This window comes from Hemicordylus capensis, chromosome 15 (genome assembly GCF_027244095.1).
Source record: "Hemicordylus capensis ecotype Gifberg chromosome 15, rHemCap1.1.pri, whole genome shotgun sequence".
Classification (NCBI taxonomy): domain Eukaryota; kingdom Metazoa; phylum Chordata; class Lepidosauria; order Squamata; family Cordylidae; genus Hemicordylus; species Hemicordylus capensis.
This window is the reverse complement of record NC_069671.1, coordinates 1,722,475-1,750,346: the sequence shown is the minus strand read 5'-3', so window position 1 is coordinate 1,750,346 and position 27,872 is coordinate 1,722,475. Positions and strand designations below refer to the sequence as shown.

The 27,872-nt window shown below is 43.2% G+C and overlaps 1 protein-coding gene across 16 annotated transcripts in view; it reads left to right on the top strand.

Annotated features, from left to right (window-relative positions):
- HORMAD2 (HORMA domain containing 2) overlaps positions 1 to 27,872 on the top strand; it is a 141,288-nt gene that overhangs the window by 3,911 nt on the left and 109,505 nt on the right. For 7 of the 16 annotated variants that reach the window (XM_053280069.1, XM_053280072.1, XM_053280073.1 and 4 more), the window contains 12 exons: positions 813 to 901; positions 991 to 1,135; positions 1,733 to 1,796; positions 2,336 to 2,372; positions 5,067 to 5,087; positions 5,779 to 5,805; positions 7,189 to 7,256; positions 7,920 to 8,071; positions 8,343 to 8,611; positions 9,137 to 9,203; positions 10,213 to 10,277; positions 11,728 to 11,860. In XM_053280069.1, the coding sequence (XP_053136044.1) occupies positions 851 to 901; positions 991 to 1,135; positions 1,733 to 1,796; positions 2,336 to 2,372; positions 5,067 to 5,087; positions 5,779 to 5,805; positions 7,189 to 7,256; positions 7,920 to 8,071; positions 8,343 to 8,611; positions 9,137 to 9,203; positions 10,213 to 10,277; positions 11,728 to 11,841 (1,080 nt within the window). In that variant the 5' untranslated portion in view covers positions 813 to 850 and the 3' untranslated portion in view covers positions 11,842 to 11,860. Of the gene's footprint in view, positions 1 to 13; positions 635 to 812; positions 902 to 990; positions 1,136 to 1,732; positions 1,797 to 2,335; positions 2,373 to 5,066; positions 5,088 to 5,778; positions 5,806 to 7,188; positions 7,257 to 7,919; positions 8,072 to 8,342; positions 8,612 to 9,136; positions 9,204 to 10,212; positions 10,278 to 11,727; positions 11,861 to 27,436; positions 27,725 to 27,872 lie in introns of those variants that run through there. The other 9 variants (XR_008312512.1, XR_008312515.1, XR_008312514.1 and 6 more) reach the window with 4 other exon arrangements.

Below are 27,872 nucleotides of genomic sequence, written 5' to 3'. Positions count from 1 at the left end.
CCTCTCCAAGTGTTTTTCATATTCAAAATGTCACTAGCCTGCTTGTTCACACCTACTCATGGTGATGGTTTGTTTGTTTGTTTGTTTGTTTGTTTGTTTATGTAACATTTTTATATCACCCAAAACTTGTGTCTCTGGGCAGTTTACAATTAAAACCTTTTAAAACATTTTTTAAAAAATCATTTAAACATTAAAACCATTAACATTAAACTCATTTAAAACCAACATTAAAAATTAAAACCATAAATCTAATTAGAAGCCTGAGTGAATAAATGAGTCTTCAGTGCCTCTTTAAAAGTTGCCAGAGGTGGGGAGGCTCAACAGGGAGTGCATTCCAAAGTCCAGGGGCAGCAGCAGAGAATTTGAGGTCTAAAAGGAAAAAAAGAAGTAGTATACTGTTTGCTTGCTTGCTTGCTTGCTTGCTTAAGTGCTGTCAAGTCGGTGTTGACTCTTAGCTACCACATAGATTCTCTCCAGGATGATCTGTCTTCAACTTGGCCTTGAAGGTCTCTCAGTGGTGCATTCATTGCTGTCGTCATCGAGTCTATCCACCTTGCTGCTGGCCGTCTTCTTCTCTCCTTTCCTTCAATTTCCCCCAGCATTATGGACTTCTGGGGTTTATAATGTTTCTGAAGTATGATATTTTGATCCTGCTTACTACTATAAAAACTATGTATGTGGTTGTCTAGGGGCAGTTCTTACCATCGGCAACCAGGCTAGTGGGTATTTGGTGTAGGAAGTGTGCATCGATCAGCTAGTAATTCTTATTTCTATTTCCTAAGAAGCTAATGCCTTTGTCTGTCTTGCTACAGGCCCCAGCTGTGGACAGAAAGCAGCTAACTGAACCAGGATGGCAACTGCTCAGCTCTCACACACTGGAGTGAAGCATAAAACCTCCAAGGTACCAAGCATGGGGTCAGCTTTATCACTGGCAGGGAGAAAAAGATGGACTTCTATAAAACTGACGAGAGATGTCTTTGTTATTTGCAGGAAACACTTATGTTTCCAAACAGAGTTGCTACTGAACAACAATCAGTAATTCTGGTGAAAAGGCTGCTGGCGATTTCAGTGTCCTGTATAACTTACCTCCGAGGGCTCTTTCCAGAAAACTCTTATGGAACTCGCTATTTGGATGGTAATAATATTTGGCGCCTTTGTCTCTTCTGCTTTACACATTAATGGAAAAGCGTTTTCCATACAGGACTTTTTGCTCGCATCTCCTCCGGAATGGAGTGTGTGCATTCACATATTGGCCAGATTTACCCTGAAGTCTCTGCAAGCTATCGGGGAGCACTTCACACACAATTTGGATTTTTCATTATGTTTTAGAGTGTAAGCCAATTTATATCCGGGGTAAAAAAAATGCACTTTTTGCATTGGTTTTTGGGGGCAACTTTGAACTTGCAGTAAAGCCTCACAGTAAACTCACGGTACAGCGTGTTGTCTGAAAACCCTCACGTTTCCCTTTCAGGGCTAATAACAGCTTTGGAGAGCCATTTTTAGGTTTAGGAAGGGTTAAATGCCCCCTTCCCATGTTCCACAGACCTGATCCTTATCCCCACTGCAGTTGCTAATGAACTCTAAAGTGAGGTGTGGCAGCGAATGAAGGGCCAAACACTACTTGTTTTGCATAACATGTTTTGGAGGGATTCGTTTTTTCTGTGGTACAGTATTGGGAAATCAGCTTAGTAAACAAATTATTCTGTATTTTGTTGTCCACCCCCCCTGCCAGATATGTGTCTAAAAATCCTTCGTGAAGATAAAAGCTGCCAGGGCTCACTACAGATAGTCAAATGGTAAGAAAGCCATATTCTTGAATATGGCTAATTTTGAATATTTTGCATAATACTGTTTTATTGAACTTTCATGAAAAGTAAATGTTATGTCTTGACTTAAGCTCATATTCATCCCGCTCATACAGTTACCAAATTAGCTTTCGGTGGCCGGCCCAAGTGATACTCATGAACTGTTCTTTGCAGAGTAGGTGTCTCTCTCAGAATTCTCATGCTGCTGGGATGCTTTTATAGCCAATGCCCATTGATTGTGGGTCTCCGGCTTCCTTTCATGTTTGAAAACTGTCTTCTTGGATGTTGTCTATCAGTTCATCTCCCAGAAAAGTAAACAATCTGGCTATTTCTCAGAAATCATTTCATTGTGCCTCACCACTTTTGGGTTGCAAAGACCTCTTCTTCCTTTCCTTTGGCCATGTCTGTTTATTAATGCTATCACAGGACTCTATGGCTACAAGCAGGATGGCTGGACACACATAAGACAGAATGGCAAAGTGGCTCAGTATGTAACAAATCTTTGCTCATTAATATTTCTGTGCTCTCAGGCTTCAGGGATGCTTTGATGCACTGGAAAAGAGCTATGTAAGTTTTCATTTCATTATTTTTAAAAGGAGTGTTTTCAACATCCTGTTTCATCACAAACTCTCAGGGGAGTTTCTTTTCTTTTCATTTTGACATCATTGTTGTAGCCAACTATGTACCTGTAGAATCCTGTCACAGGAGTCTTTGCATCTTGATCTTCCAAGGGAAGAATTGATTAAATCACTAGTGGTGCCCCCAACTCCTTCACTTTCCTACCCTGTAGTCATCATCAAAATTTCTCTTTGTTGGTGTTATGAAGGTTGTCCAGAGCCACCCAGCAGTAGTTCACAGAAGCCATTTGACTGAGGTGCAGTTGGCCTGTGGAGATACAATAGCCATTTTACTTGCTGCAGCGCCTCCTCTCTTACAGTTTGTGAGATCTTTAATTCCTAGACGTCTGGCTTTTTCCTGTTTGGTTATATACTGGTCTTCCTCCGCTGCAGTAACTCTGTTAAACTGGGAGGGGTTCTCCAGCTGTCACTCAAAAACTTAGTAATTTTCAGTCCTGCTTCTGCTGGAGTGAGCAGGAGGAGATAGCACATATGGGATGACGTCCATAACACCAAGAAGAATAAACCTTCATGGCAAGTACCAGTGCCCCTTCCCTTGCTTCACCTGCTGAAGAGCTGCATGTCAGGTAGATATTTGACAAGTGCAGTTTTCCACCAGCATTTAGTTGTAGGAAAAGCTGTGCTACCACAAGCAGTTGTTCAAGGAATGCTGCCTGTGTCAGGTGATGGGTGGGGTTTGGCTACCTTAGGTAAATACTCTCTCTCTCTCTCTAGCATGTGTTTGCTTAATTAGGATTTTGGGTGTGTGTGAGTGCCAGTTGTTTTGCTATCAAAGGCCAAACCATACATTATGTGAGATCCATAAGTAGATCTCCAAACACTTTTTAAAAACCTCATAGCAGTCAGAAGAACTTCAACTTTGATCAGAGCAATAGTGCTGGGGGAGGGTCTTTAATTCTTTCCCCTAAATGCTATCTTCTTGATTTATATTCATACACATATAGTCAGTTGCTACCAGCTCCGCAGAAGAAAAGAATACAGGCGCAAAAATTTTTCCACTATGAGTTTAATAGCATCTTTGGATAGTTTAGATCCATAAAAAGGTATAGGAAAGGAGTTAAACACTCTCTCCCCAGCACCACTACTTTGATCAAAAACTAAGTCCCATGCAGCTACTTTAACATTTTTTAAAAGGTGGCTACCCTAGGTTAGTACCTTTTTAAAAAGGCGTTTGCTTAATTTGGATTTTGTTGTTGTTGCCAGTTGTTTTTAAGGTCAAACCACACATAACATGATAAATCCAAGAGTGGATCTCCAAGTATTGCTTTTTACCTTAAAAATAGTGCTCCAATTTTGATCTGATGTGTGGATTGGCCCTAAGAAAGGGTTCTTGAAACGTACAAAACACTAGATTAAGATTGCCAGCTCTTTTAACATATGGTGCAGAAAGGAAACAGAGGTGGACATAATTGAAAAGAAATCTAAATACAGTATTAGAATTAATCTGTGGTTTTAATAGAATGCATGTAATTAATCTAACTGACCACAGGATGTCAGTGATGCTTTACATCTGAATTAACTAAAGTTCTGTGGTAACACAAATTCAGCTTCTGAGAGATTTCCTGAGAGAAAGTTTTTCCTGAGAGAAAGGAAAATCTTTCAGACTTGAAGGTTAGCATTGATTAGTGGTGAAGAGGCTTGCACACCCAAGTAAAAAGGAGTCAGATTTTTTTTTCCACCTGGGGTGTTGGGAAATCATTCAAGGGAAGCATAATTAGCCTATGGAATTCTCTGCCCCAAGATGTGATGACAGCCAATGAGATCGTTCACATGACTGGGCGAATGGAGTGCCAGGTGGGTGGGTGGCAGTGGTCCCTCTAATTTTTCTCATCTCTGTGTGGAATGAGTTTTGTTCTGGGTGGCATATCAAGGCAGCATGTGCGCACGTGCGTTCAGAATGGGGCTTTCCTGATTCAACCTGAACGGGATCTAAAACTGAGCAGACATCAAAAAATTTGTGAGCGCACGCACATGCGCACACCTTAGAGGAAACAGTGGCGGGTGGGGTTGGTTGTACTCTCCTTCCTCCCAGAAGAGCACTGGTTGTTGCTGGGAGCGCAGACTGTGCTCCCAGACAATTCACAGTGCGGAGCTCGGACAGCGCATCCTGGCCTCTGGATATCCCATAATGCCCATTCAACATGCACAATGCTTTGGGGGTTTCCCCCAGGAGATGGGTGCTCTGAGTGCCCATCTCTGTGTCAGCTGGTGCTGAATATAGGCCCTGCGAACACATGATTCTGGATCCCAGGCTAAGGGTTCACTCAAGCCCTTAACCCTGGCTAAGAGCTGGGTTTAAAAGTGGTGCTAGGCGGTTCTCACACACAGCCTAACCCAGGCTGGGATTCCCTAGCCTGGGTTGGGCTGCGCGTGAGAATAGCCTCAACAGCTTAGATGGCTTTAAGAAGGGTTTGGATAAATTCTTGGAGGTCTATCAGTGCCTACAAGTCTTAGGCCACCTCCAGCCTAAGAGGCAAGGTGCCTCTAAATACCAGTAGCCACTGTGTGAAACAGGATGCTGGACTAGATAGGCCTTGGGCCTGATCCAGCAGGGCTGTTCTTATGTTCGTCTGTTCTTGTGGTGGGTATATGTTGACAGTTCTTTTGTTTTTTGTTTTTGCAGCTGCATATGGCTGTCTTGGCAGTAAGTAATAAATTAAACCTATACACAGTCCATAACCCTTGTGAGCATTTCTCAAAACCACCAACATTGGGCATAGCTCTACTACAACCCTTTACTGGTTGTATCAGTTTAACTTTAATAGTGTCTTCCAAAGAATCTTGGAAATTATAGTTTTATGAGGGTGAAGGTGCTGATTCTCCCTCAGAAGAGGGTTGTATCTCTCAACAGTATGGGTTGTCTCGACCTCCTGCTCCTAGACAGGGCCAATCACAGCTTTCACGTGACCAGGAGGGAGGAGCAATCCCCATAACCTCAGTTTTTTGCCCTGTCTCATTCTTACAGGTTGCTCCATGTTTCTGTTAACTATTTGTGAAGGTTTTAGTCCTTCACAAATAAACTGACCATAAACTGGGTAGGACAAGTGTCCTGCCCAACTTTGGGAACGGTGTGTGCTCCCAGTTTTGACAATGTGTGAGTAAAATCCCAGGGGGGAGGAGGGGGAAGTAATTGTGTAGGAGCTTCGCACTGGGTAGGACAGTTTTTTGTCCTCTCTCATTAAACAGCAGAGTATAGGTGCTGGGTAGGATGGTGGACACATGATCACTGTAATAGGTTTTGCAGTCAGTCTATAAGCAAACAAAATTGTGTTTGGTTTGTTTTTCTGTGACATTTTATGGAAGGGCAGTGCAAATTCATTTTGTTTTCTTAACAGATTTATACCAATCCAAAAGAGCCAGAGGTAAGTCTAAGTAACTAAGTATCAGTCACCAGGAGTCAACACCGACACTTTACCTTTACTTTACACTGATAAGAAAGTTCAATAAATTAAATGAAATATATGTAATATGTACATCTCCTGGAGATACATATATCTGGTGGTATATAAATATGATAAATAAATAATATAATATAATTTTGTATTAGTGTGCTTGCAGAAGGGAAGTAAATGAGCAGTTTGAAATTTATAGGATTTGAACTTCAAACATTATGCATTTTAATGAAGAAATAGGCTAAATTTGAATCTGAGAAAGATCTTCTCTTGGACATGATGCTGTTTGTGAATTATTGAACTGATTACTGAGTGTCAAAAATCTGTTGAGAACAATAACAGTTAAAATATGATGATTATTGTCAGCATTTCTGCCAATAAAATAAAATAAAAATTAGTTAAACTTTCACTTAGCATATTCCGGTGTAAAAAGTAGTACATTCAGCTAATTGCAGGATTGTGTATGCAAAATTTGGTATCTGTAGGTCATTGAGAAGTATGACTTTATTTCGCACAAACACATTTTTCAAAATATGTGGTGGACAATCAGTCGCCTGAGGAAAAAGGGGGTCCTTCAAATACTTGGGGCCTCAGCTTTTAAGGGCTTTGCTGGCAGTCACCTGCACCTTGAGGATAGGAGCAATATGCTCCCAAAGCATGGTCCCAGTGAGAACCCTAGCGGCCACATTCTGTACTGGATGAAGTTTCCGAACACTCTTCAAGGGCAGCTCTACACAGAGAGCATTGCAGTAGTCCATATGCAACATGGGTAACTAGACAGATCTGCTCTTTCCAGGAATTGGTACAGCTGGCACACACCCACAGCTGTGCAAAGGCACTCTTGCAATTCGAGTGTCCAACAGCAATGCTGGGTCCAGGAGAACCCTCAAACTGCAAACCTGTGCTTTCAGAGGGAGTGAAACCCCATCCAGAACAGACTGTTGATAACCCAATCCCACACCCGCTTTCCTACTGATTAACAGCACCTCTGTATTGTCAGAATGAAGCCTCAGCTTATCTGTCCACATTCAGCCCATAACGGCCTCCAAACCACAGTTCAGGGTCTCCACCAATTCCCTGGGATCACAAGTCAAAAGGAGCCATGTGTTAACACTGGCAGTAGAGTCAGGGCGGAAGGTGTTACGTACCTTTAATGTAGCTTGTTAAGGAAAATTATGTATGGACAAAGGAATCAATTGAAAGAGGGAGAAAATTTCAAGTGACAGCTTGCTAGTGTTGATCCCAAGAGACTGTATAGCACTTTCTGGAATCTCATGTGGGAATTCTTGTGTGGTCAGAAAGGATATTTTCTGTTATTACATTTGGTCTCTCTCTTTCCTTTTGGGTCTCTAGTGTGTGACAGAGCTGTACCGGTTTAAATTCAAGTATTCAGATAAAGGACCCCGGATGGACTTTGCTAGGTAAATGCCTCATTGCTTAATTTCTGAAAAATGCACTTTGAGAGAAATGCTTGCCTTAAAATATTTGAATTGGGAAAACTGCCTGTTATGTGTGCAGGCTTGTGTTTTATTCTTTGTCATTTTAGTGATTTTTCACATGAAAGCTGCTACTTTACTGTCCTTTATTGCTCATCTTCCACAATAATCCTGCAAGTTGAGGTCATTTTAACACTCTCTTTTACAGATGGAGAACGAAACAATTCTACGATTATGCCCACTTTGTAGAAAGTAAATCCCATTGAACACATCTGGATTTGCTTCTGAGTAATCATTCATAGTCCTGATCCACACAATCATTCGTATCTAGGTTTAGTGTGGGTTACTGACATTGCCATAATGGTGTGAACCCATGCCAAGATGGTTTATGGCCTGGGATTGCTGCCTTGGCATGGGTTCACACAATTGCAGCTAACCGATCTTGGTAATCCACATTAAACCTAGATTAAAACAATTGTGCTAACCCAGCCACAGGATCAGATTGCACTGCTAAGACAACAATGAGCAACCAAAGACCACTGTGACTTGACAGATGGACTGAAATATGTTATCATGGGACTGAACGTTTCCCAACCAAGTGGTGTTTTTCTGTCAATCATGTTGACTTCTGACTTGTTTTGGTCCTAGCACTCAAGTGAGCTTTACAAATGGAACAAATAACGAGGAAATTAAGAATGCCAGCACCTTGCTAATCCGCAAACTGTACGTCTTAATGCAGAATCTTGGACCATTGCCTAATGATATTACATTGACCATGAAACTCTTCTACTATAGTGAAGGTAGGTGCTTAAAATCTTCCTTCCCCATGCTTAATTTCAGGATACTGCACCCAGTCAAAGAAAGTGAGAAGCTACTATCAAAATGGGTTGCCTTATAGTGGTCTGTTGTTGATAGTTATGGCGGAATACCACCTTTTGTATAAGGTGCCAAGAGGATTGAAATGGGGAATTTGGCATTAGGGTCTAGGCACTGTATTCCCTATATACCACCAAACAGCAATCAAATATCAGCTAGCCAGACCAGGTGATATGGAGTATCTTTTCTTTGCAGTCACACCTGATGATTATCAGCCCCCTGGCTTTAAGGAAGGCAGCAGCCCAGAATGCCTGCTTTTTGATGGTGACCCTGTGAACCTAAAAGTAGGGTCAGTCTCCACTGGGTTTCATGTGCTGAAACTGAGAGTAACAACTGAGAGCAAGAGGATGGGAGTGCTGGAGAGCAGTATGGTTGAACAGCATGGCCCCACGGAGATCTCCCATCAGGGACTAGACTATGATGAAGAAGAGGAGGAGGAGGGCAGTACTAAGGCACAAGAGCAGGTTAGATGCATCATTGTTTTTGTGATGTGTGTGAAAGAGAGAGTGTTTTTTTACATAAAAGGATAGATTTAAAAGGGATTAAATGGTAGTTGAAATGGAAGAATCCTGCTGATCTTCTCTGACATCCTATATTATTATTATTATTATTATTATTATTATTTATTTGATTTCTATACCGCCCTTTCAAATATGGCTCAGGGCGGTTTACACAGATAAATAAGATGGATCCCTGTCCCCAAAGGGCTCACAATCTAAAAAGAAACATAAGACAGACACCAGCAACAGTCACTGGAGATACTGTGCTGGGGGTGAATAGGGCCAGTTACTCTCCCCCTGCTAAATAAAGAGAATCACCACGTTAAAAGGTGCCTCTTTGCCAAGTTAGCAGGTATTTAAAAGATCCATAGTGGATGGGTGGTGATGGTTGCTTTGACGTTGCTTTGCATGGTGTACAGACAGAGAAGTTACCTCTTCCCTATAGTGAATTAATGGAAAAGAACTAATTTACTATAAATTGTTTTACAGAAAAATCTTCAGGCTGTTGGTGTGAAGTTGGATAAAAACGGGATGCGTGAAGGAGATAAAGATTCAGGTAGCAAGAACAAGGGAGCAGGCAAAGCCTCTTCTTCCCCCCCCCCACCCAGTAGAAGACTTTACCTGCACATCCAGGGGTAGGGGTGGAGTCCCTTCTGACATTATCATGGCATTGTGAGAGTTTTCGCACCCTGGCTCTTTCATGCACTGCTCGGATAACACAAGTAACACCAGACCATGTCGGAGGAGTCCACATCACAGCTCCTTCCCATATCAGCATCATTGCAGTTTCTGGGAGGAACAACTCTAGTGTGGCCTCCTCCCAAGTGATCTGGGTCTTCTGGCATTGCCCAGTGGCTCCTGAGGTTGCCCAACAGCGCAAATAGGAAGGGCCCTCGACTTAATGCAGATGATGTCCTTGTGTGTGACAGAAGAGTGTGCCATAGATGTACAAGTGTCTTCCTGGCAAATGGAAAGTGTCTGGAGAGGCCCTTATTTTTGACTGAGAGATTCCTAGGATTGTTCTCAGGTATACAAGAAATTATGCCAGTTAGAAGCCCTCTCTGTTAATAGCATTCTAGCCCAGTTATGCTAATGGGGGGGGGCTGATTTCACTAGTAAATTTTCTTGTATGGAAATGTTGTCAGAGCAGAGAAAATCTTGCTCTACCTGATACTTGCTGGATGGTCACAGGGAAGCCATCATATTCTAGCCTTTGTTCCCCCATGGCAAAATGAAAAAAAAAATCACCTCATAATGTTGTTATGAGGAGAAACAATTTGAACATTTTACATCCCTAAACACGTTAGCTTGGAAGTACATTCTGTTTATTTCACTGGGACATAGTTCCAATTGTGATGCTTTGATTGCAGTATCAACATCTTGTATAAGGAATAATAATTAAGAATGTATCCTCCTCCTGTGTATTTGTTTGGATATAAATGCTAGTGTCCAGGAGCATTATCATATGTGTTATAATTTTATGTCTGTGCTTTGGCTAGGAGAATGCTGATTTATCTGGTATGCATTAAAAAGATGTATCTGAGACTATGATGTTTATGTTTCAGAAGCAACTAGAAAGACTGGAATGGAAGAGACAGAAAGAGTAGCAGGCACGAAGACATCTTGCCAGGTAAGCATCATCACTGTGTTGTAAATGTCACAGCAGCTGGCTCACTGTCCTCTAGCTTCCTTCTCCCTTTGATGTCTGTCATCAAAAGCAAACTTATCTACACTTTCTATAGGAGCCCATATGTGGCTCAGAAATATTTTGCATCAGTGCACCAAATACCACTGGAAATGCAAATCCATGCATTGTGAGAAACTGCTGGGTCTTCTGGTATTAACACTGTTGACAATAATGTGACTTTAAAAAAGCTGGCTCGATAGTCATAAATAGGCTAGAGCAGGGGTGCACAACACAAATGCCCCCGTGGGCTGAAACCAACTGTGACTTGGTGTGTGGGGGTCAAGGTCAATCTTTAGGGTGCTGATTATGCACCCTAAAGATTGACCTTGGAGGGGATGGCGGCTGCTCATCTGTCTTCCCTGCAGCCCACGTGCCATCCCCAGAGAGGTCGTCTGAAAGATCTCACTGTGTTTTAAGAGAGTGCTGTCTGAATGTGCTGACTCATTAAACCTAATTGGACTACAGCAAATGTCTGGTGTGACATGATCCTCATTAAAATAGCAAGATTCATGCCTGCTCCAGGTCTGTATTTGAAGTCTCATGGTGAGATGGTCAAGCATTAATAGTTCTGGGTATTCCGTGGGCAAGGAGTGGACATAGATACATTCTCCTTTTTATATTTCTGGCTCCAAAGTAACTTCTATCACAAGCAATTTCTCAGTGGGGAAGCTGCCCCCTCTTTTTCAGGGACACTTGACTGTGGACATGATCATGTGGACTACTTCAGGGAAAAGAAAATCAGGTCACTAGACAAAAAGCAGCACAATGGCCTGGAAATGCCATTACTTTGTGAATGATTCATTCATTCTGTTGCATATCACTGGGACTTTCCCTCCTTATTGTCTCACTAGGAAGTTAGTAAGACAAATAAATGGTTAGCACATACCTCAGTGGAATAAAAGGGAATAGCAATTAAAGAAAACAACAGAAACATCTGAACAAGATACTGCAGGTCAGAAACTTGGGTTCATTGTACAAAGTACAGCAAAATGTAGGCAAGAGAGGTCAGAGGATTCATGAGGGTGCTCTGTTTATATTTGAAATGAACAAGCATTTATCAATATTAGTTCATTGAAGTAGGGGTGTGCATGGTCCGCGGTTTGAGGTGTGGTCCAAATTCAGACTAGTCTGCGGTCTACCAAACCGGTTCAGTCCAGTTTGGCCAAACTGCAAACTGGTCTGGCGGTTCGAGGTGGCACCAGTGGGTGGCAGGGCGGCAAATGGCACCTTTAAAAGTAAAACCTCAGGTCCTTACAGTGCATGCGTGGAGGCCAGGTGAGTGACAGAGCTGCACTGCCACCATGTGCGGGCTACTAGGGGGAGCTCCGCCACTGCAGGAAATCTCCTGGAGCAGCAGGCATCCTAGTTAGGACTTGTGGCTTTACTTTTAAAGGTGCCGCTCACCACCTCCCGCCAGTGGACTGAACCACCGGACCGATTCAAGGCAGACCCAGATCCAAATTCAGAACACACCTCAAATCGTGGTCCATGCACAACCCTACATTGAAGTTTCTGCCCTAAACATAGTCAAACGCTGAAGCCAGAACCACAAAGGATTGGATCTGAATAAAATAAAAAAATTTATTTTAACCCCAACATTCTCTGCTAAAGACAAGCACGAGACTCCACATTATGGCAGGGAAGGAGGAAGCTAGATTCAAGTTGCTGTTGCACCTACAGGATGATGTCTGGTTTGTCCCCTAGAAATCTTTTTTAACTTTGTTGGCTGCTTTCTATTAGCAGAAATGAAACTTGGGCCATTTCACAATACCAGCTCAAGGCCCCCCACTACCACTTACTTCTTCAGCAAACAGCTTCACACTTATCAGGATGTTTGGTGTATGGATGTGGAAGTGGAACTGTTCTAACTCAGCATTTATTAGGAACTTTATTTTGTAAGTCAAGCCTTCAATTCTAGGAGGAGAATTTTTAATACATATTAAAAATGTATGACTATTAGTAGCAGGACAGTGAAGAAATGAAATGCAACAAAACTGTTATCTGAACATAACTGGGGCTGTGTGCAGATGGACATCTCATGTGGGGTATCCTTCCCAGGTGCTCCAGAGGCAGGACTATGCAAGTTAGTGTGAAGTTTTAAGAGCCTGGGAAGAAGAACCCCACCCAGTTCTTATAGTTATTATACAGCAGCAGAGAAAGGAGCATTGGTTACTTACAGTGAAGACTTCTTGCTGCTGGATTGGAGGACATCTTGGCCCACCTACAAGGTGCCCCAGTCTACTGGGGTGACTACCACACACAATCAGCACCATGCAACAATATTCTCTATATGTTTTGCTCTGGATTGGTTTTACCTGCTTCTCTATCTCCTTGGACTTGGCTATTCCAAATTGGGTGGGGTTCTCCTTCCCAGTCTTTCAAAGCTTCAAGCTAATTTGCATAATCCTGCCTCTGATGTCCTCAAATCCAACAGCAAAAATAAGTCTTCATGGTAAATCACCAATGCTCCTTTCTGGGCAGCTGCAGTGGCAACACTTTAAAACCCTGCCCACCCTTTCCTTGTCATGCCCCATAATGTACTGGGGATGGAAACAACATCACAACATTGTGTTATTTCTCGGTGCACAACTGCGGGGTGGCATGTCTGTAAACCTACGCATGTCTTGCCTTTTGAGGCGGTTGGGCAGGAGTCTTTCTCAGCCCTAGCTGGAAATGCCCAAAAGATACTTGAGCTTTGGATTTCCTGGAGGGAGTGGGACTAGATGGCCTACAAGGCCTCCTCCAACTCTGCAATCAGTGTATTTTTATTTATTGATTTATTTTTTTAAAAATTACTCTTCCATTCAGTCTAGCTCTTACTGTGTCTGTTTCCAGCTGGCATACCAGTTGCAAGGGAATCATATTTCCCCAACAATTTGAACGATTTGCTGTTGGAAAATGATTACTTTTCCAAAAGTGTGGATCCCAGGGGAGCAACAGGGTGGAGTTGGAGGATGAACTCTTGCATTGTTCTGATTTTGGGGAGTGCAGAAGCCATGTCTGTCCGTGAAAAGGAAGGTTCTGAGACAAGAGGCATCCAGGGAGCAGATTCTGAAGATGTAAATGCCTTTCTTGCATAGTCACTTATTTCATTATGTAAACTGCCAAGGCTGTGAAGATGTTTGCATGGAAAGAATTTCTCCCAAGGAGGTGTCTCTGCTTTCACTTGCTTTTGGATATGGTAAAAAACTAGAGAAGTTTGGATTTTCAGATAAGCGAGCTTCCCCCCGATATTTTTTACTGCCTGCTACAGCCCGTGTAATGGTTGGTTTTCGTGACAGTCTGATGTGGCAGCAGGTGAGTTGCCATTTTGAGGAGTGACCACTCATCTTGTGACTATGCCACTCCCTGTCTCGCTCGCATATCCGCACATCCCACCAAGTTTTCAAAGTGTGAGTTAAGCTACACTGTGTTGAGTTTACAAGCTTTGGTTGTCACAGAACCAAAACATGGCAATGTGTCTTTCACCCTCTCAGACTGACATTGCATTCAGATTTCTAAAAGTTCATTTATTTATTAAGGGATTTTTTGCTCCCATAATAAATAGTTTTTCTGATTTTTCTGTCTGAAAGAACATGCAAGGCAGTGAACACTCATAAAACACAAAACCAAACCAGCATATAATTAAAAAAAGAACAACAGAGAGAACCAAAAGAGAGAACTAATAAGACAATCCCTAGGCTTGGGACAGACAATCCCTAGGCTTGGCTAAACAGAAATATATATGCAGACAGAAAGGAGGCCAAGGAAGGAGGTCAAGTGGATTCCCCCGGGCCACAGAGGGGAAATTACATACAACTGCATATAGCCTCTCCATGGGCCCTAAGGATGTGAGCAGAGAAGTTCCCAGTTTAAATCAACCATGGGATCAAAATACCTGAAGGACCACCTCCTTCTCCCTTTTGAATCTGCCTGTTTGCTGAGGTCTTTATCAAAGAGAGGAGAGGAGAGCTGGTCTTGTGGTAGCAAGCATGACTTGTCCCCATAGCTAAGCAAGGTCTGCCCTGGTTGCATCTGAATGGGAGACTTGATGTGTGAGCACTGCAAGATATTCCCCTCAGGGGATGAAGCCTCTCTGGGAAGAGCAGAAGGTTTCAAGTTCCCTCCCTGGCTTCTCCAAGAAAGGACAAGATTTATTTATTTTTTGATAGGACAAGATTTTTTTATTGAACCAACAAACTACCAAAGCATACAGTACATTGCCAAAGCACAATTATATACAAAGTGGTGGTTTGTATGTGATATATCTACACACAAGGATTTACACACAAGGATTTGGAGACCTACACACAATATACACACAAGGATTTGGAGACCTACAAGGTTATGAAGTATATGCAGGTAGTACTGTAACTCGGTGGTGGGGGATTATAGGGCTGAGAGAGATTCCTGCCTGCAACCTTGGAGAAGCCGCTGCCAGTCTGTGAAGACAATACTGAGCTAGATAGACCAATGGTCTGACTCAGTATATGGCAGTTTCCTATGCAGGAGAGGAGAGCTGGTCTTGTGGTAACAAGCATGATTTGTCCCCATAGCTAAGCAGGGTCTGCCCTGGTTGCATGTGAATGGGAGACTTGATGTGCACTGCAAGATATTCCCCTCAGGGGATGAACCTGCTTTGGGAAGAGCAGAAGGTTCCAAGTTCCCTCCCTGGCTTCTCCAAGATAGGGCTGAGAGAGATTCCTGCCTGCAACCTTGGAGAAGCCGCTGCCAGTCTGTGAAGACAATACTGAGCTAGATAGACCAATGGTCTGACTCAGTATATGGTAGTTTCCTATGTTCCTAAAGGATCTGCTCCAGGTGCTGCCCCCCCCCCCTCCAATTGGAAGTTAGCTGGTTGGCTTGTGGAGATTTGGCTATGATACCTCAGTGGAGGGCCACCCTTCCTAAAGAGGTGCATCTGGTTCTCATGTTTCAGGTGCCCAGTGGAAATAATCTTGTGCTTCCTCTGATTATTAGCTGGTTTTATTGCTTTGGTTTTATTACTGCTGATTTCACTGTTTTGTCATATAATGTTTTGGATTGTTTTACGATTGGTTTTATATATGTTTATATTTTTCATGTAAGCCACCTTGGACATTTAACTGGAAACGTGGGGTATAAATGAATTAAATAAATGAAACAAAATCTTACCTCTGCCATGAACTTGCTAGGTGGCCTTAAGTAAGCTACTATCAGCCTCAGCCCTCTCATATACAACGGAAGGATTTTAATACCAACCTTTCTTACTGGGTTAAGAACATAAAAACAGCTCTGCTGGATCAGGCCCAAGGCCTATCTAGTCCAGCATCCTGTTTCCCACAGAGGCCCACCAGGGAGTTATCCAGACATGACTTCATGCTGCAGGGTATCTGCTTCACAGCCGATTCACAGCTTTTAATTCAGGTGATTAGATGGGCTGTTCACATAGGGTTGATTCCTCTCTGCATTCTTTTTCCTGTGTGCATTCCCACAGCTTGCTCCGGGTTTTTTCTCCAACCAATCACATCCCAGGAGGAGGCGAGAGATGCCTCCTTTCATTATTATTATTATTCATGTTTAGTTTGACAGTTGGCGCAAGATTGACTCGTCAAAACAATAGAACACTTAACTTGAACCTGCCGAATCTGACCCAAACCTTTGCTGATTTTGATAATGAGCTTGCTGTTGTGACTGCCTTCATCACCTCCTGTCCCCACCCATGCACCCACCCCAGACCATTTAAGAGGCCATGGAAGTTTAAAGTAGAACTCATTGCTTTCTCTCTGTGATGAAGAAAAATGCAGCCTCATGGAATCAGCTCAGACACAAAGGGCTCAGGTTACACTGAAACTGTACTCTCCACTATTAAACTTCCAGGCATCCTGCAACACCATCTGCATATGTAAAGCCTGGTAAAGGGGAGTGAATGTTTCCAAAAGGTAACAAACATTTCTTATGTAAAGAAACAGGAATTGCAGAGCAGGGTTGGCTTTCTCTTGCATCCATGCCCATGGAATTCTCCATTGAGATGAGTGACACAGAGAGCAGAATCTCTCCTTCTCCAACACAATAAAGGTTTACTGATAACCAAACAGAAACAAAGGACAATTTTGTAACCTGAATTTGAACATTTGTGACAGGATTTGTGCTGCTGAAGTTTGTTTATGCACTGAAAATGGAGGGAGGCTGGGTTTGGGGGCAGACAGGCAAGGCTTAACGCCTCCTCTTCTGATCCCCAGTGAAAGCATCTCCCAAGCTGCAGGCTCTTTCTGAAGCTGATCGGCACCAATTGAAGTGTTGGGTTTTTTGGTGTGCGTTTTTTTTACAAAACCCACGAAAGTGCGAGTTTTGAAAAAAGCCGAATTATTGGCAACGGCCCTCCACACATTGCAGGAGAAGCATCAGGGCATACCAGAAATCAACCCCCCCCCCCCAAGCCACTGTAAATAGAGTTGTTGTTTTTTTTTGCCCCAGACATAATTCGGGCTAAGCTAGAATGCACAGCAGTAATTCGGGGGAAAGCAGAATCGTGTGTGAACAGGTCCCTGATAGCCTGCTGCGATTTCAGGGTAAATCTAGCTGATATGTGGCCCTGCATCCTCCATTCCTGAGGAGATGTGAACTAACAGCCATGTGTGTAAAAGTCCCAGATGCCTTTGGGAAGCCCACAGGCAAGTGGTGAAGGCATGCCCCCTCTCCTGCTATTGCTCCCCTGCAACTTGGATTCGGAGGCATCCTGCCTCTGAACCCAGAGGTGACTTATGGTCATCAAGACTAGTAGCCAATGATAGCCCTATTCTCCATGAATGTGTCTAAGCCCTTTTTAAAGTCAACCAAGCTGGTGACTTGGTGCCACTTCCTGTGGCAGATAATTCCATTGATTAAAGATGCACTGAAGCTATTTCCATGATCAGTAGAAAGCGGGCTAAGGGAGCCTAACCCACTTTCTACTGATCGTGGGAACGTGAGCCTGGTGGTTCCAAGGCGGCTAGCCCCCAAATTCCCACTCCCCTTAAATTAGATTAATGGAGCGAGTGCTCAGTTAACCTCATTTTTTTGCTTGTGTGCTGCTACAGCACGTGGCGAAACACGAGTAGACCCACGGCCAGGAGGCTGCAGTCAGTGTCCTGGCATCGGGGCTCTCTCCAGAATGCCCTGTGCACTTGCGCAGGACATCCTGGAACTTCCGGGGGCTGCACGGCCCCCGATCCCCGCAGCCCCCACCGGCTCCGTGACAGAGCTGGTAGCCGTGTGGGCGGCCGATCCAGCCGCCCAGGGCTGCAGGCAAGATCATCTGCGAAGAGAGCGGGCTAAGCCCGTTCTTCCCACAGACCCGCCAGAAGCTCTTTCACTGATCGTGAGCAGAGTTTCACTGTATGAAATAGTACTTCATTTGTCAGTCCTATATTTCCTGGCAATCAGTTTCATGGGATGACCCTGTTGGAGTTTGTAACTTCTTAAAATAAACCTTTACTTGTTTTAAGTAGTTGTCTCCAGCTCTCTTGTCATCAAACTGAGTTTTCCTGATAAATAAGGAGTTGACTCTCATTCTTCCCTACAGACCCAATTCTATTGCTGTGGGAGAGGAAGAAAAATATCTCTCTATTCACTCTCTCCACACACCATGCATAATTTTCTTAACCATCTCTCATGTCTCCTCTTGGTTGTCTTTTTCATGTTGTGAGGATTGCATTGATAACATACATGAAGTATTTTGAGCTCTTAACAAGCACCATGTAAATACAAGGTACTATTATTTTTATTACTAGGACCACCTTTTAGGATTCATGTCCCATATTTTCCCGAGTGAAAAGAGACCTTAAAAAAAGTTACTTGCACAGAGAAATAATTACAAGATAGAAGCCTGCTGTTTGAAGAGCAGAGACTAAGAAATGAAACTGGTTTCCCCCCTACAGTAGATTCATTATCACAAAAGCTGGTGTGTAGCAGTTTATCTCTGACCCTTTATCATCTTTGGGGTTTATATCTAACAGGAACTTCCAAGAACATATCTCAGTCACATCTGGAGCATCATAACCAGTGACGTGTGACGTGGAAAATTTTCTGCTACTATATTTTTCCAACAGAAAATTTTACATTTCATAAAATTATTTAATAATAGAATGAGCGGTAGCCAGCTTTCCCCCCAGCTGACTATCCTTAGGAAGCTCCACTCCCTGTTACACATAATGCACACCCGTTTGTGTTAAAGTGTGTCGACCCCTGGCGACCACAGAGCCCTGTGGTTGTGTTTGGTAGAATACAGGAGGGGTTGACCATTGCCTCCTCCCGCGCAGTAGGAGATGATGCCTTTCAGCATCTTCCTATATCACTGCTGCCCGATATAGATGTTTCCTATAGTCTGGGAAACATACCAGCGGGGATTCAAACTGACAACCTCCAGCTTGGTAATCAAACCATTTCCCCGCTGTGCCATTAGGTGACTGCAATCAGTGTAGGGCATCACAAAATTATATATATTTCCTTTCCAATTCCAAATTTTCTGGAAACTCCTCATCACTGCCTATGACCTAAAATCAGTCAATTCAGAGCTGACTGTTTCTCTTCCTTTCCCTTGGGGAAACCAGTTTCATTTCTTAGTCTCTGCTCTTCAAACAACAGGCTTCTATCTTGTAATTATTTCTCTGTGCAAGTAACTTTTTTTAAGGTCTCTTTTCACTAGGGAAAATATGGGACAAGAATCCTAAAAGGTGGTCCTAGTAATAAAAATAATAGTATCTTGTATTTACATGGTGCTTCCTTTCCTCTCTTCTGGCTGTTACACACAGTACATGGTGACAAAACCAGTCACCAAAGGTGGAAGTTCCCTGTAAGCTCTCCTCAGGTTTGTACAATTGCCAAATTTGGAGACTTACTGCCAGAGAGATACTAAAAGGAGGACCTGGGGTCAGGTATTTCTCTCTTTCTCCCCAGGCATTTCCCTCTGGCCAACTTTCTCAAGCATTATTGTTGCCTTGTGTGAATATTAGTTTTGCTGCCTCATAGTACCCAGAATGTTGGGGGCAATATGCTAAATCATTATAAACCGCTTAGAGAGCTTCGGCTATAGAGCGGTATATAAATGTAAGTGCTATTGCTATTGCTATTGCTATTACATCTTGTTGTATGTGGAGTGATAGATCAAATTGCTCCCCCAAGCGTTTTCCCAGTTATAGTACCTTTTTCTGATCTGTAAGTGAGTGGTGTGAGAGGAGGATGCTGCTTTTGTGAAAACCCTGGAAGTGCTGGTACATTTTTGTCCCTAAGGCTTTGTCCCAAGGAGAACATTTGATGAAAATTTGCGGGGGAAAGAGGACTGAGGCAAAAGCTTACTGGCCTTTTGCCACCACAGCAGTGACATGTCTCCTGGTAGCCATTATTCTCTTCCTAAATTCCCCGCAGGAGGGTGCTTACATCCTCACAGAGCATCCTCCTGAGGAGCATTCTGGGAAGAAAAATAGCAGCCATCAACTGGTGGCCTTTGAGAGGATGGAGCACTATGGCCTTCCAATAAATTTCACTTCCCCACACCCACCAAAAATCACCTGACCTGTAAAAATGCCAATATGCCACTTGCGAATGGGATGAAAAAATTGTGGGGTGCTATATAAATATTCATTGTCATAGTAATAGACTAATGTTGCCCTAGCACAATTAACAAAGTTGCACACATGCAAGAAGGTTGAATTAGCTGTGTGGATTGAGTGTATGCTCAAAGTTGCACAAATCTCTTGTGCTCTTGATGCGCTTTGCACATAAAGGATAGCAAGCAGAGGCTGACATCCAGACCAGAGTTGCGTTAGCACAGTGAGGGAAGTTGTGCACACTTAAAATGTTTGCGGAGCTGCACACAGTTGTGGTGCTTTGGGACGTTGCGCAGTTGTCTCCAGGATATATACAAGGTTATACAATGCGTCAACATCTTCTGTTTGTGCAAGTCCTGGATATCCATGGTTGTAGCAGTAAGGGATATAACTGGGAACACAGCACTGTGTGTGCGTTCGCATAACCCCAATCCCAAAGCAACTATTTTTACCATAAGGGGAGATATAGATACTGTGGGGCAAATAGTAGCTTTAAAGCCAGGCAATTTTAAGCAAGGAAGTAAAAGCACTACAGTCCCAATTCAACTGGTGGGGAGGGGTGAGAGTTGCAGTTGCTATTAACCTTTTTAAAAACTTCAGAAGATTCTGATCATGGATCTCCTGCATCATCTCTAGTTATGCCACTGTAAAACACTGGCTCTTTTTTCCTAAGTGTAATTTGTTACTTTTGTCACTGTTGAATTTTATTGCAATACACTCAACCCACCCTTCTGGGTTATTCTAATCATGACCGAAACTAGTAAAACAAAAAGTGTAGGAGCCCTACAGAAAAGGAAACTACTTGGTTTTCAAATTAGAGTGTTTACCACAGAAAGCAATGGGAAAAGGAAGACTAATATTCATAAGAAAAATGGCATGCTGAAATTAATGGTTGTCTAAGTTTCTGTTGGAATAACTAGGTTTCATTGTTTCTCATCTGACCTTTATGAATATGAGGAGAGTTGGGAGAAAGGACAACATTAATAATTAGGGCTATCAGATAAATCAGCCAATCAGATAATTAAATTATAGGGTATGAAACGGTGTCATCCAACTTTCAATTCCAGCTCACCATGAAGGGTAACAGAGTAGGTGACACACAGATCTGACAATATATGTTTTGGATTAATTATTGTTAGCTGATTTGAGTTATTTGCAAACTGGGGTAAAGTGGGTATTCTCCTTCACAAACCCTACTGAAAGGAGACAGAGGAGAATATCCCAGAGGACTGTGAAAGTTATATATCTTTATTTTGCGTCAGCATAGCTCCTATGCGTAGCTCCTAGTTGCACTTGCATAGGAGAAATTCTTGGCATATTGTGTCCCTTGTTAATTAGTATGTGCATGTGTGATAAGGGATTCCATTTGTATTTTCTACCCCAAGCACCAAAATGCCAAAATGTCTTGAGCCAGTCCTGTAGGGGATGCACCAGAAGTCTGTATTCATGGCATTTTGAATCCTCTCCCTTTGGGTGGTGTCGATGTCAGTTGAAGCCTGAGTGATTGCCCTCTCTGGTTTTTAACTGCACATCTCTTAAAAGTTGTTTGTTTTTTAACTCTATCTGGCTGTGCAGCAAGATGGCCTCACATTTAGGCTCTCCCCTTTTTATGATTTGGGGCTGAGGATATCACTGCAAGTGGTTTGTCTGCAGTAACAAAAAGCTATGGGAAAATTTCCTCTGGCTAGAAACTATTTGCTCTTGGATCTAAGTTAGAAATGGATGCTTTCTAATGATTTGGGGGTTTCCTGCCAGTCTATAAAAACAGCTTACTTTGGGTTAACGTAGAATGTTTGTGTACTTTTTGGAAGAAACTAGCACTGAAAGCAACACTCTGCAAAGGAAACATGGTCATTGTGGTTGCACTTCTGTCACTCCATATGATTGTAGAAAATTGCAGTTGTGGGCCAATAAAGTTGCCTGGAAAGTAGCAATGTGAAGTACTAATGAAATGTGTTCTATACCTAGGATTTTGTGTAATCCCTGGTTATTATTATTTTTTTAATTCAAAATTCTGCATTTGTTCTATGCTCCAATTAAATTATACTAGTTCAGTTCCAGACCATTGAAGTGGATGATAATGTAACCTGCACACCTGCTAGGAGGACCAGAACTAGTTGTGCATTGCCCAGTGTGCAGTGATGAGGGTGAATTTCAGGGACGTAATTCCATGTGTCACAGAGCACTTCCAGGGGAAGAAGCAATGGGCAACATTGGACCCCTCCTTGCTCCTTCCCCCAGAAATGCTCGGTAGCACATGGATGTGTGGGCTGCACAAGCCTCAGGGCTGCACAAGCCTCAGGGACAAAGTTCTGCCAGGTACTGAGCAATCTGAGTGGGCAGAAGGAACCCTGAAATCCACCCTCCCCACTGTGTGCTGGGCGCAGCCTTGGTGGGGAAGGCTGCTGAAGTGGGTGCACAGTTCTCCGTTCCACACCCACTTCCACACCCACTTCATTAAATTATTGCCTTACACTTATGATGATGATTAATCATTCATAAAATAATACTATGATGAGAAGGAGCTTAACCAGGAGCCAAGAACAAGGAAGGGCAGCCTATTGACAGGGCCCAGCTGTGTCATCTGGCCCATCCTCTCTGTGAAGAACCAAGTCGTCCTCTGCAGCCACTGTCATCAGGCTGCCTGCAGCAGAGTGTGAGGCAAGCAGCATCCCCCTCCATTGGCCTGAGGAGGACCAAGTACCTTCTGGACCCTCCCTTCTCCCTCCCCCACCTTCTGTATGATTTTTTGCATCTGGCATTAGGAAAGCCCACAACAGCTATGCTGCCCAAAATGCCCAGGGGAGCACTGCAGCCATCCTAACATTCTTTCAGTCCAAAGGAGGCTACTACATACTGGCAGCCGTTAAACTATTTGAGGTCAAGTTGTTTGCCCAACCTCTCTACAGAGCCCAGCAGGGCCCTTCTCTGAGTCTAGCATTGTCCCCCTGGAGCTCATCCAGTCCAAATTCCTAAGAGCAGTATTCCAGGTACCCCACTGTGTCCCCAATGTCTCTCTATGACGAGGCAGTCCTGGTGAAAGTGGAGGCTGTGCATAAGACTATCCTCCTTCCCAGTGAGCCTAGCCCCGCTAACACAAGAGAATGGAGACCAATCCACATGGAAGCAAGCTCTTTGCAAAACGATCATCACTCCGGCTCTCCCCACCCCACCTATTCTCTCTGGTATGCAAGCATTCCAGGACACTTCTTGAACAAGCACATAATGGTCGCAGAGCACCAAACTGCCTTGGGCAGGGTCCCAAACCTCCCTGGCACTGAAAGCCTAAGGTCCTATCCTATGCAGCTAGAGGCCCCTAACCACAGTAGAGCCTTCCCCCTGGCTTGCTGCAGCACCCTCCCTTGGGCTTGGGCTGTGTTAGATGGAAGATATAGGAAGATCTCCTTCCTGGAATGCTTATGCTCCTGTGGTGCTGGACAAGTTGAAACCACCAAGCACATCCTCCTTCACTGCCTATGCAGTACCCTCATTCTCCCACTACTTACAAGGTTGCCTGGCTGCACAGGCCAGTTCTGTGTCTCCCTACTACTCTGACTGCACCCCCCCCCCCATAACACATCATGTTGGCAAGTTCTGCACAGCCGTGTGCAAAATTCACTGGTCCGGGACCTGACCACTGACAAGAGTTAATCAGGCCCAACACGGCTCATGCCTGTTCTGATTCCTCTAATCTGCTCACCACTCCTACAGTTCTTATTTTAACTTTAACTTAAAATTTAATCTGAATATTAATTTTATAGTTTTGTATAGATTTTAGTTTGCAACAATAGCATGACTTTTATGTTATCGCCTTCAAACTGTTCAACTGTTCAGAAGCGGTATATAAATGCTCATTTTATTCATATTCATAGACATAGGCTGTTTTTAACTATATAGCTGTTAATGTCTTAGCCTCTATGCTTTTACCTTATCACATTTAATTTTTTTAAAATTTTTAACCAGTTCCATAAATTTTTCATCGTTTTATAGCAATATGATTTTACTAGTATCAACTTCTGATTCTGTAGTCACTGTCTTCATAGCCCTCGTAGGCACAGACTGTTTTGAAGCTATAATTTTATAGTTTTAATCTTCTGCTTGTAATGACAATTTTTATGTTCTCCTTATGCTGGTCAAAGACTGTAATAAAGATATTAGTTGGTTGAAAAAGATTGTGAGCCCTTTTAGGACAGGATTATTAATTCTAAAGAATGCTGTAAGCTGCTCTGAGCCTTTTGGGAACAGTGGGATATAAATATAACGAACATAAGAACAGCCCTGCTGGATCAGGCCCAAGGCCCATCTAGTCCAGCATCCTGTTTCACACAGTGGCCTACCAGATGCCCCTGGGAGCATACAGGCAGGAGTGGAGGGCATGCTCTCTCTCCCGCTGTGACTCCCCTGCAACTAGTATTCAGAGGGATCCTTCTTACCTCTGAGGCTGGAGGTGGCCCACAGCCCTCCGACTAGTAGCCATTGATAGACCTCTCCTCCATGAAGGTATCCAAACCCCTCTTAAAGCCCTCCAGGTTGTTGAATGTCACCACATCTTGTGGCAGAGAATTCCACAAGTTGATGATGCGTTGTGTGAAAAAGTACTTCCGTTGGTTGGTCCTAGAGTTCTTGGCAATCAATTTCATGGGATGACCCCTGGTTCTAGTGTTATGTGAGAGGGATAAGAACTTTCTCTCTCTCCAATTTCTCCACACCATGCATGATTTTATAGACCTCTATCATGTCTCCCCGCAGTCGTCTTTTTTCTAAACTAAATAGCCCAGGTGTTGTAGACAGACAAATAAATATTGGAATAATGTAGTACTGCAGAGCCACAGGGGGAGCTGTAGGTATATAGTACTCTGGGTAATCGGGCATGGGGCCTGTCCTCATAAAACTTAAGGTAAAGGGACAGAAGATGTGCAGCTGGAATTACTGTGCCCAACTGTGACACAATATTGTATGGAAAATCAAGAATGCATCACAGAGTAAGGCAAATTGAGATCACCTTGGACTGTTTGGGTGCTATTCAAAAATGCCTTAAACCTAAGGTCTTAAGGCACAAGTCAGAAAGTCTTCTGTTTAAACCCCATTGAAATTAGCAGAGTGTTTTTCTGATGGATTTTCTCCTTAATTGCTAACTAACCCACATCCAAAGTCTGAGATGTCAGAAATCTTGATGAGGATGAAAAAGACCTCTGATGTTATTGCACTGTTCTTTCCTGAACATTGCATGTCAGAGTCATACCACAAGAGTGTCACCAGTTCAAATAAGCATGAGATAATTCAAAGTGTCTCACACAGTAATTTGTACAAAGAGAAATTTATTTCAAAGCTGTAACCCTTTGCTAGCCGTACATAAGATGAACATACGAACAGCCCTGCTGGATCAGGCCCAAGGAGGCCTCTCTAGTCCAGCATCCTGTTCACACAGTGGCCCACCAGATGCCTCTGGGAAGCCCACAGGCAAGAGGTGAAGGCATGCCCCCCCCCCATCCTGCTGTTCTGCTCCCCTGCAACTGAGATTTAGCAGCATCTTGCCTCTGAGGCTGGAGGTGACCTATAGCCAACCGTTCCTGTGCATGGGGCTTACTTTAAAGTAAATGTGAATTGGATTCAAGTAAATGTGAATTGGCTATCTAGAGGAAACTGGAATAAAACGTGAGGTTGAACTTGTAGAGGACTCGATTACAATAGCAGTGAATGCACCACTGAGATACCTTCAAGGCCAAGCTGAAGACAGATCATCTGACATTTGCTCAGATGATCAATCAATTAGTTGCTCAGAAATGTAAAGAAAAGAATGTAAATGTAGAGTGGGAAGAATCCAGTCTTTGATATACTGACAGTAGCTCAAATATGTCATCAGTGTTGGGAAAGAAAGTTTGGAGGAAATAATTTATCTTTGATGGAGCATAATGGAAAAGATAACTATTGATTTCAAACTGTTCTTATGATAATATTTTTTATTTTATACTTTAGATATTAGATTGGTTCACATGATCTCTAATAGAGTAGGACAAGCATCCTACCGAAGTCCAGGAGCTATGTGTGCTCCTGTTTTGTGATCATGTGCTTTTAAAAAAACAGGTGGAGAAGGGGGAAAGAGAGCCTAAAAGTTTGGGGGGGATCACAAGAGTGTGGTGGGGCAGGTTGTATGGCAACAGCCCGCCAACCCCCTTGCAGAACATCAGCTATGCCATTGTACATTCTGTACAAACAGTCTCTCTCTCTCTCTTGCATGTCAGGACAATGATTACACTAATGAATTGAGGGAGGGAACCATTTACTGTTTACTGACAGTCATTTTCCAATATTTAAATTAAATACATATAAATAAAAGACAACACACATTTCCTTTCATGCTTATGGATATATGGTCCAGATTTAACCGAAAACAATAGGCAAAGAACCCCACTGAACTGAACCAGTGTTTACCGATAGTCATTCCCCAGTATTTAAATACATATAAAGTTTGTCTCTCCTTTTGTCTTGTCTCTGCCAGCAGCAGCAGCTTTCCTGGGCTTATCAGGGCTTATTATTAGCATATAAATGGCCTTTGCTTCTACAGTAAAAACACCTTTTGTTTTTGCTGCCTGCGTGGAAACCTGTAGCATTTTTTGCTTTCTACAATAATGTTCAGCCAAGGAGAAGTGCTGAAAACAGGTTGGCCCAGGCTGGGGGGCAAAGAGAATTGCGGTGGGGGTGGGGGGCAAGTACACTCCATGCTCCCTGTGGCTACAGAGACAGTGAGGCTCCCACTGAGTAGGAGGGCTCCAGAATCCAGCCTTGCAGATGATCACTTCCCCACTGCCGCCATGTTTTTTAAAAGTTCACAGCCAGAAAACAGGAGCCTCCACCGCTTGAAAACTTCAGTAGGTCTCAAGAGTCTACCATTCTCTAGAGTCATAGATTCAAAACTGATCTGGGGAAACTTGGGGTTCCTTGGAAGCTTATCTGGGGTTCCTTAGTGACTGATGACCATGCTTTAAAAGAAACAACTTCCTCATCAATGTTGCTCTTCTTATGCAATGTGCAGCTGCAGCAGTGTTGGGTATATTCTAGGTCACATTCTCAGCTCAAATGGGGCAACAGTGAGGTCCAACAAGCCTGGCCAGTGTTCTTGGTCAACAGAGGAGAACATGTCCCATGTACTAGGGTTCTGCAGCATTCATTCAGGAGCTGTTTAGCAGAAAAGCGGATATGTTGTTGTTGTTGTTGTTGTTGTTGTTGTTGTTGTTGCATTTATATCCCGCTCTTCCTCCAAGGAGCCCAGAGCGGTGTACTACATACTTAAGTTTCTCCTCACAACAACCCTGTGAAGTAGGTTAGGCTGAGAGAGAAGTGACTGGCCCAGTCACCCAGCTAGTATCATGGCTGAATGGGGATTTGAACTCGGGTCTCCCCGGTCCTACTCCAGCACTCTACACCACGCTGGCTATATCCATATAGTCAGGGTCCCTGAAGGTAAAACATTTGGAAGTTACACAGAAGCAGATGTCTTTAGCTTTATAACAGATGATACTAAAGCTGCAATTTTCTTTTGCTTGCTGACTCTTGCAGACATGTAAACTGGACCTTGCCCTCAGCCAGGAGGAAGTAGGTGGTCCAATGAAGAGGAGGAAGGTCAGTGAGCCTGTCAGTTTGATTCCTGCAGCTCAGAAAATTTGACTGTCATGGAGATAGGGTAGCTACGACTTCAGTACACTAGTAGGCATTCTTCCTGTTTGCGTGTCTTCTAATCTTTTATCTGTCTTAGTTAACTCTCAGTGCACATTTATGTTTTTAAGAGATTCTATGTGGTTTTCCTGTTTTAAACTTTGTGTGGAATACATTTATGTTTTTGTAAGAGATTCTGTGTGGTTTTCCTGTTTTAAACTTTGTGTGGAATACAAAAATCAAGAAATGTTATAACCAAACAGTACTACCACAACCTTTTTGTTGCACAGGTTAACTAGAACCAACCTTCACACATCAGATTTTACCTATATTTATGCCA